This window comes from Silurus aristotelis (genome assembly GCF_946808225.1).
Source record: "Silurus aristotelis genome assembly, chromosome: 27".
In the NCBI taxonomy this organism is placed as follows: domain Eukaryota; kingdom Metazoa; phylum Chordata; class Actinopteri; order Siluriformes; family Siluridae; genus Silurus; species Silurus aristotelis.
The window spans coordinates 11,499,969-11,509,479 of NC_139600.1; the positions used below are offsets into that span (position 1 = coordinate 11,499,969).

At 38.3% G+C, this 9,511-nt stretch overlaps 1 protein-coding gene across 3 annotated transcripts; it reads left to right on the forward strand.

The window, feature by feature from the left end:
* The first annotated feature begins 40 nt into the window (after window positions 1–40).
* Window positions 41–7,069, forward strand: khnyn (KH and NYN domain containing). 3 transcript variants are annotated; one of them, XM_083532808.1, is made up of 9 exons: window positions 41–233; window positions 1,019–1,290; window positions 1,408–1,542; window positions 1,632–3,286; window positions 3,859–3,989; window positions 4,072–4,168; window positions 4,573–4,680; window positions 5,918–6,019; window positions 6,300–7,069. In XM_083532808.1, exons 2-9 carry the CDS (start codon window positions 1,054–1,056, stop codon window positions 6,631–6,633), a joined length of 2,799 nt encoding a protein of 932 aa, XP_083388934.1. In that variant the 5' UTR covers window positions 41–233; window positions 1,019–1,053; the 3' UTR covers window positions 6,634–7,069. The 3 variants fall into 3 exon arrangements, with proteins under 3 accessions (XP_083388934.1, XP_083388933.1, XP_083388932.1); XM_083532807.1 differs by lacking the exon at window positions 41–233 and adding an exon at window positions 301–584; XM_083532806.1 differs by lacking the exon at window positions 41–233 and adding an exon at window positions 301–551.
* The last annotated feature ends 2,442 nt before the right edge of the window (window positions 7,070–9,511 follow it).

Consider the following 9,511-nt stretch of genomic DNA (forward strand, 5'->3'; position numbering starts at 1 on the left):
TTTCCGCTGTGTTATTTGACGTCATCGGAATTTCCCAAGCGACCTGTCTACAGTAGAGGCGCACGAGGTTCAGAGACAGTCGGACACGCGCTTTCTTTCGCCACGGGTGGTCGTCGTCGGTACCGTGGCGGCGGAGGCGGAGGCGGAGGCGTCGTCTCGGGCGGTGGTACGACGTTCCACGCGGATGAGAACGCGAGCGGATCGGGATAACGAACGCGTTCGCGTGTTTACGGGTATTTACGGTAGTTCTTCTTCTTCACGCCTCCTCTGTGTTTCCCCTATCTTCCCCCCCCAATCCCCCCCCCACCCCGAGTTTCACATTTATCAACAAGAAGAAGCAGCACGTTAGAAAGGAGGACTTTCTCCAGTAGAGAAATAAAAGGATTTTCAGTTTTAAATATATATTGAATATATAATAATAATTGATCACAATCATGACAACTTCGGTGGGAGTTATACGGTAAACTTTGGATCCATATCGCCTTCTCTAAAGCCGGAAATCAGTTATTGCAAATATGCTGGAATCGAAACTTAAACTGGAAAACCAAAAGGTAAAGCGAGCGGTTTAAAGTCCTGTGATCGTGGTAAAAAAAATGTCTTAAATCATATATATAATAAGAATTGTTTACTACACTCTCCCTTATTAGTATTATTATTATTAATATCATTATTGTTGTTGTTATTATTATTGGATTGACTTGTGACCTGTGTGCACCTTGCTTTTCTTTCCCCCATTTCCATGTCAACAATATAGTTGAAAATCATAATACTTTTTTTTAATAATGTCTGGTTTATCTGAGCAATTTGTTTTTTCATTTAGACATATATATTTATTTATGAAAAACTTATCTATAGATTGAATCATCTTCTATATAGACCAAAAATACACTTCCAACATAGTTAACATAGCAGAAGGGCATTGAAAGGATCAATGTGATCATTATAATGTGTTCCTTTTTTTTAATACGATTGTCTCTTTTGCTTTCTCCTTCATATGCACATGAACATGTACACACAGACAAGTAAATCCTGATTATTACCTACAATCCCATAATGGCTCTCTCAGCTGTCCCAGAATGGAGGGATAAGATGGCAGGAGAGCAGCAAGTGGAGGATGAGTTTACTTGCCCAGGTGGATTGCAAGGCCCTTTGATCAACCTGAAACCCACTGTGGATCGAGTGTTTGGTGTGACTTTAAAAATCTTTGGGGAAGACACCTCATATGACCCTGAGGATGGACAAATTTGGCTCCAGTTGAATGGAAGAAAAGAAGAAGTGGAGGCAGCGAAGGTGGGTTTTTTCTAGAGAGATGTGTGGTTGGACGGTTTTGTCTTGAGATAATGTTAGTCATTGTTATATTTAAACCTTGTCTCATGGTATGTTTTGTATGATTTCTATTCGTCTCAGCTTTTTATAAAGGGTTTTATGAACCAGGAGGCTCAAAAGGAAGTTCAGTATCCGCATGTCCTACATTGTGTATTCTTTGGTGCCAGGGGATTGTTTACTGACTCCCTGATTAGAAATACTTCAGCACATATAGAGGTAAGTATGGTTAGAATTGGAAAATAAGTCTTCTTTTTTTAATATTCACTATTAATCTATGCATTTACCTTTGTCTTAACTTTCCCTAGGTCGGCTCAGTAGGCTGTATCCTCATTTATGGGTTAGCTGAGCCTGTTGTGAAGGCCTACTCCCTAGTCGTAGACTTGATAGACAAGTACAAGGTTAGCCAAGCAAAAACCACTGATGCAGGATGCGAATCCATGGATTCTCGACGGACATTTAAATCTGTAGTGGAGAGACTGGAGGACAGTTACACTCTGGAACTGCTGGTCCTGCCAGTGATGGTTAAAGAAGTTCTTCTGGACTTAGTTAAGCAGTCAGGAACAGATCCAAATACTTTGGACAGAAGTGTAGTTTCAGCCGGAGCCACAAAACCTCTAAAACTCCAGGAGATGATGGATAGACTGATGCTTAGTGAATCTAAGGAAAAAAGCCTTGAGAATTTAAGGAGTACCACTGTTTCTTCAAGAGCAAATGGGACACAATTTCCTGACTTTCCAAATTATAAATTCAATGATACAGGAACACAAAATAATCAAATAGAGTCTCCAAGTCAATTCTTTCGCTGTTTGGGAGCAGGCCCAGAGCCCAGCCCAGCCCAGCAGGCCCAGCCCAGCAGGCCCATAGAGCCCAGGCCTGGTGCTGCAGGGCTAGATCTAAAGAAACAAAACACAGACATGCAAAAGTGGTCTGAAAGTAGAGCCCATGATATAAAGATGGAAACAGAGTCAAATCAGGAGGACCAACATGGAGAAAGTCTGCTGTCCACAACAAGCAGACAAGAAAATGAGCACCTTCTTAAATTCTTTACTGCTATGGGCTTTAATGATGAGGTGGTGTGCAGGGTTTTGGCCCGTACTGGACCCAGAGAGCCCTCCGAGGTTCTTGACTTGATCCAGCAAGAGCAAGATAAAACAGTGATTCAGATCTTAAAGCAGGAGATGAATGGGACTCCAGGGGCCAGTGATGAGGATTTTGTCCTCGGTGTGATGAAGAAAGCAGCAGCCAGCTGTGGGTACACAGAAGACAAGGTGGCTGAGATTTACAGCAACATTCCTGAACTGAAACCGCATGAGCTGATCCTGGAACTTCAAAAAAAGGGCGAGAGTGAATCCACTGGGAAGAAAGACAGCAAGGGATTGAAAGCAGAAGAAGTAGTGGAGCAGCGGAGAAACGATCCCATTTCCATTCAGCGAGCCAAAGGAAGTCCTTTGAACGAAGAAAAGAAAACTGAAAGGACTGAAGGGAAAAGTGGAATGACAGAAAAGACTGACAATCATAGAAGTGTAAGCTTAGAAGGAGTAATTAAAACAAAGCAGGATCTTCAAGCACATGGAAGAGGAAGGCCATGTGTAGGGCTGAGGACACCAGCACACTTAACTGAGCCAGACAAGAACTTGGCAACCATTACACAAGATCCTCTGTCATCTTTTAAAAAACTGACCCCATTCCACACCATTTCACCTTCTGTTTGTGGACCTCCTCAGCCGACATACCCGTCCTCCATGCACCCCAATATGGCAGAAGAAAAAAAACTTGCTCCATTAGAGACCACTCCCAGGTTTAAGCACAAACCTGTACCAACCAAAGCAGCTGCAGTCATCACCGGACAACAACGCTTCTTGGAAGGTCTCGTGACACCCTTTGTCCTCCAGCTGAAGGATGGCCATTGTGACCCGGGGCTGCGACAGATCATCATAGATGGGAGCAATGTTGCCATGACGTAAGAAAACTGTTATGGACAGCAAACAGAGTAAAAGATTATTTTAACTTTACAAAAAAAGGCAGGAGATGATGGCAGTAGAGTGGACAAGACTTGCCCACATCAAAAATTTATCAATTCAATGAATGTCGCTGAATGAGAGTAGGCTGATTTCTCAGAAATACAGAAATACTTTCTGGATTTATTAGTAGATATTTTGACCTGTTGACTAGCTTCAGACTACAAAAAAAAGAAGGAATAAGCAACCGAATGTTCATCTTAGCTTCACTTTGTAGCTGTATAATTGTTAATTGTTATAAATTGTATCCAAGGACGTGTATCGGTTCTTGGTTATTGTCTTTGTTTACCTTATAATACAGTATATGACATAATTTCTCATTAGAGCAAATTGTTTTTACAGCTATTGCCTATATATATATATATATATATATATATATATACCACTAGCAACCTTCAATCTTTACCCAATAATGAAATTTCTATAGAGAGTATTCTGCACAGCACATTATATTATACTGGATCATGTATATTATCAATTATAAATATTAATTCTATGTTTTACTCGTCCCAAGGCATGGTTTGGGAATATTTTTCTCCTGTCGAGGCATTGCCCTGGCTGTAGAGTACTTTTGGAACCAAGGTCATCGAAAAATCACAGCACTTGTTCCCCAATGGAGACAGAAGAAAGACTCAAAAATTAAAGGTAATTACGATGTAAAAGATGTGTTTTTTTCTGGGTAAAAAAAACTAGCTTGTTTGTATTCATTCTATATTCTCTATTAAAGAGCAGCACTTTATGGCACAACTACAGGATCTTGGTCTCCTCTCATTTACCCCATCTAGAGAATTTGAAGGACAAAGGATAAATTCCTATGATGACAGGTATTTACACACATCCCTGTGCACAATTTATTTTACTTCTTTCTTTCAAGTGATGTTCAGCTCGTCATCATAGTCTTGTTAGCATATCGTTTTGTTATAAAATATCGACAGTTAAAAAATTCTGCCCAAAAAGATCATAGGTCATCTGGATGAGACTAAAAGTGTACATTGGACCTGTGATCCCACATCAAACAAAGGCACATGAACTTTCAGTTATATTTGATAGGAAATATTGAAAACAGATCTAATGCTTGAGTAGTGTAAAAAATCTCTAGTTAAATCCAGTTATATTTTATGGCCATTTGTATCCCTTTTTTGCCAATTTTGCCTGTCATAGTACAAATAGTTTCAACATCATCATACAACAAATACCCCACTAAATTATTCATACACAATTCTTTTAGATTTATGCTGCAGCTTGCAATGCAGACAGATGGAGTGATTGTAACGAATGACAACATGAGAGACCTTGTGGATGTGTCAGTTGGATGGAAAGAAATCATCAAGAAAAGGTGAACTACAATTTTTAAGAGCTAAAGACCAAAGACAGTTTATACATCGGTATAGGGCTAAATATTAGCCTGGTTGTTTGTTTTCTACTGGACATTTTTTCTATTGTGAACTTCTTCTATTGTTGCATCTGCTATGAGTTACAACTCTACCTCATCAAATCTAAATATATGTACACACTGTGATGCCTATACATCAGTAATGAACCGTGCTTTTGGTACCTGGGCCTTCAGTAGGGACTTAATCCACCTCTTAATGCCACCACTATCACGTCGCAATTATCGAAACCATCAATACTATACAAAAACGCAATCTAACAACACATTGCATTACAGAGAGAGAGTAATTTCACATATGGAGGGTGAATACCATTTTACTAAAACAAGCTCCAAACTTCTACACTACAACCGCAACTGTGCACCTTTATCATCTGGAGTAGTTCAGAATTAAGGCAAATTTAAATCTGATTGGTTAAAAAAAACCAGACTAATTTCTCATTGACACTAATATAAAAAAAAAAAGTCCAGCAGTACTGACTTTGAAGGCCCTGTGCAGATTAGATTGACATGGCAGCACATAGAGGCTGAAATCTGATTGGACACAAAATCTAACATCCACATACACGTACTGGATGCAGTGCAGCCAAGAGAAACGCTACGGAATGAAGAGAATAAACTGTTGGGAATAAATTAATACAATTTCATGGAACAAATATTAGAATTTAGGTTGTAAATGTAGGTCAGTGCTTTTGATAGTGTTTAGGCCAGCAGAGAAGGCTTTGCTGGCCCTGACCGCCCACCACTGATATACATACAGTATTACTGACTGGTAGCAGGAAAGTTACTCAGACAGTTGTTTTATCCTGTGCATTTCTTTCAGTCATTTTATTGTTTTAGCTCCTTACATTTATTTTTGTACTCAAACTTTTACTTTATCTTTTATTTAATCCTACTTCTTTTATCATTTAAATTATACTACTTGAAGCCACATTATTATTATTATTATTATTATTATTATTATTATTATTATTATTATTATTATTATTGTTGTTGTTGTTGTTGTTATTATTGTTATTATTGTTGTTATTATTATTGTTGTTGTTGTTGTTGTTGTTAGAAAATATTATTATTGTTGTTGTTGTTGAGAAGGAAATGTTTATATCATTTAAATACTAGGCCATATATACACCAGGCATTTAGATTTCTATATTAATATAAATATACAAAAACATCTCTGCAGGTTGCTCCAGTATGTATTTGCAGGTGACCTCTTTATGGTCCCGGATGATCCTCTGGGCCGAAGTGGACCCCACATTAAGGACTTTTTAAGGACCCAGAACAGGTTTGTGCATGAATGGATGTACAACAAAACTCGGGGAACAAACGAACATACAAACATTTAGTAAAAGAATTGTGAACACCTGATACTCACTTCTCTCTCTCTCTCTCTCTCTCTCTCTCTCTCTCTCTCTCTCTCTCTCTCTCTCTCTCTCTCTCTCTCACTCTCACTCTCATGCACACACACACACACACACACACACACACACACACACACACACACACACACACACACACCTACACCTACACCTACATACACACTGTCTCTTTTTATCTTTACTCAGGCCCCCTGTTGCAGGCAGTCACACATTTGCTGGTACAGCCTCAAATTTCCCCCAACCCTCACCTCAACCCAGAGCTCAAACAGAAGTGCTAAAGTACCGTGAACGGACACCCAGGGGCGCAAGCAAAGCTCACAGGTCAGCCAGAGGTCATTCTCAGGACAGAAAGGAGATGGAGAGGTCAGCAGAGGAGACGCTCAGGCTGAAACAGGATTTAGTGAATATTTTTCCAGGGCAGGACAGCGTGATTACAATGGCCTTACAGTGCTACCCAACCATTAAAGACATCAACCAGTTGTCGTTTTTCATTCTGGAACATGGAAACACAGCGCAGTAGAAGTCCATGAATGTGAGTGTGAGACTGACTCAGTAACAAAACCATGAAATCAGAGTATTGATGAATCAAGTCCTGTATTCCTGTATTTGAACTGGATGAGGAAGCAATGAAACTGATCTTGACATCGAAACCAAAGTTTGGGTCCTTAATTTAAATTTGGTGTCTATATACAGAAAATATTTTAGAAAATACAGTACAATACAATTTAATCTTGTCTTTTTTTTAAGCTATTTCTATTTAAATGATGTTCCACTGATTTGATCAACATAAAGATGAATTTATATTTTATCAGAGTTTTTATATAAGGTATATTTTATTTTGATTGTCCAATGCTGCATATTGTAGTCATTTTATTTGACCTCAAAGAACAATTGTACCAGCCGATGTTTCAATGTTGTGAAAAGCCTAGCAATAAAGTTCAATTGTTTCAAAAGCATCATGGACCTGTGCTCTTACATCTCTTTAAAAACAGTTGTTAATGTTAGAATGCAATTAAAGAAGGAAATCACTTACACGTGTTGCATGTTTATAACATTGAATTGATAATAGCACAAAGTTTAATTTGCGATACTAAGAGCTTGTACTGTATAATAATGATTAGGATGGAGTGAGGTAATAGGGTGGAAGAAAAGGTGGTTTTGCTGTCTCACAGATTCGATCCTGCGCTCAGGCTTTAGTCTATATGAAATGTCTCATGTTTCTCAAGTCTTTATGATTACGTGGGTTTCACAAAGCTAGTTGGTGTATAGTCTGTGCTGTGATTGTCAGCGGATTTGGGTGTAAATGTGTCTGTTTATAAGGTCTGACATCCCATCCAAGGACAATTCTGACCTAGTTTTATCCACCATGACCAGGATAAAGCAGTTCAGAATATAAACGAAATGATAAAATTTTATTCTGCTTGCATGCTAATTTGCATATTTAAGTTAGTACACATACAGCATGTTCTCACAGCAAATAACAAAAATAAAGTTTATAATTCCATGCTTATTAAATAAACATGGATAAACTGCTGAATTAGTTTAGACTTTCCTTCCAAAGATCAATTCAATATTCCTGAGAATATTAAATGAATATCGTTAAGGTATTGGTCTTACCACTAGATGGCGCAAGAACAAACTACCAAATTTATTCACGTGACTGATTGAGTGAATCCAGGGTGTTTAAACAATAAAATACTTTTTATTGTAAGTTAATAAATTAGGTTGTATGTAAGTTGTTCTAGAGAAGGGCATCTGCCAAACACCATCAATGTAAAGTAAAAAATAAGTGCCAATTTAATACATGGGTCTTTACAAGTTCAACTACACATACATTTCGCCTGTTTCTTCGAAGAGGCTATTTGTCACAAAAGTGTTGTGTAAACATATATTTGACCAAATTGGTGTTTGGAAAAATGCTAGAAATTCCATATTCTTAGTGCAGTGGTAGACATGGAACCTCTCCCTCATTGAGCAACAGTTAATTGAGTATGGGCTCCCTATTGAGTCTGGTTCCTTTTAAGGTTTCTTCCTCATACCATCTCAGGGAGTTTTTCCTTGTTAATGTTGCCACTGGCTTGCACAAGAGGGATCAACTTTTACATAAAACCCTTGCCATTTTGACGCAGATTTCTCTGACCCAGATTTCTCTGCTATCTGTCTTACATGGCCAAAAAAATATAGTCAAGCTATAACATTCTGATTCTAGACAAGCACACTGACGCAGTTAGAAGAAATAGGCTATCAAATGCAGAGATTATTAGTTAAGAAACCTTTTGGCCAAATGAGTGTATTTGTTCCAGAATACCGACCAGTAGATACTAATCATATGACAAATTCAGGCGATCTGTAATCTATTAGCTGATGGAATTTGGGAAATGGAGTTCATCTGAATGACTGATGCAGGCTGTGATGTATTTTAAGTGTGTTGGTCTGAGCCAATGGTAATAAAATGCTTTATTTAAAAGCAAAATTATGTCCAAAGCATTATTCTGTTGGCTTCTCATTTTATCATAGTGTATCCTGGTGCCAGCGCCTCCCTAGGTGCCCAGTCTGAACCAGTTCTTCCATTGCTGTCTAATACTGATGCTCACATGCCACTGTAGGGGCTCCTGGCTGTAAAAGGGGCCAGAATGGTCACTCTGATCAGTTTGTAGCTACGCAGAACCTATAAGCTGTAATGCATTCTACCTCCTTTCTATCATAGTCAGCATAACCCTTTTCAGTTCTGCTACAACTTTTTAATGGGTTTGAACCAGATGGACTAGCTCTTGTTCTCTATGCACGTCAGTGAGCCTCAAGGGCACATGACCCTGCCACTGGTTAACCAGTTGTTCTTCTTCGCACCTCTTTTTTTCCTGGTTCCAACGGATTTTCAAGAACTGACTGTTTACTTATTTAATAATGTGTTATGTTATGCCTAATGTAATCCCACCTTTTAAAAGGTGCCAGTGGAGTGAGCTAATCAATTTGATTAAATTCGCCTGTTAGTTGTTTTAATGCTATGGCTGATCAGTGTATATAAAAGACTAGAAAAGAGAAGAAACTAGGGAAGTGTGATTATTTAAAAAAATAAATAAATAAAAAAGTCATTTTAAATGTAAGCTGACAACTTCTCTAAATCGTGCTTTAAAATTAATAACTGTCAATGGATTATTATCATTTTGTACACAAAAGTATCACATGAAAAAGAAATTGTATGTTAGATATTGTAGAAATAAGTCATTAGATGAAGTGCTATAAAAAGCCTTTAGTATAGGAATGTTGTTGTTCCTTCGTGTCATATTGCCTCTGATGAAAGTACAGTTGACTAATTCTGTCTGGCTCTTCTAAGGTAACTCCCCTGTGTGGTTTCCCTCTTACAAATCCAACCACCGTTTGAATAGATCTGCCAAGCC

Bases quoted from the DNA above. Each gene is read 5' to 3' on its own strand.
- khnyn (XM_083532808.1), top strand. From the start codon at position 1,054: ATGGCTCTCTCAGCTGTCCCAGAATGGAGGGATAAGATGGCAGGAGAG. The intron at 3,287-3,858 runs GTAAGAAAACTG...ACTCGTCCCAAG, and splicing joins GGGAGCAATGTTGCCATGAC to GCATGGTTTGGGAATATTTT. The intron at 4,681-5,917 runs GTGAACTACAAT...ACATCTCTGCAG, and splicing joins AAAGAAATCATCAAGAAAAG to GTTGCTCCAGTATGTATTTG.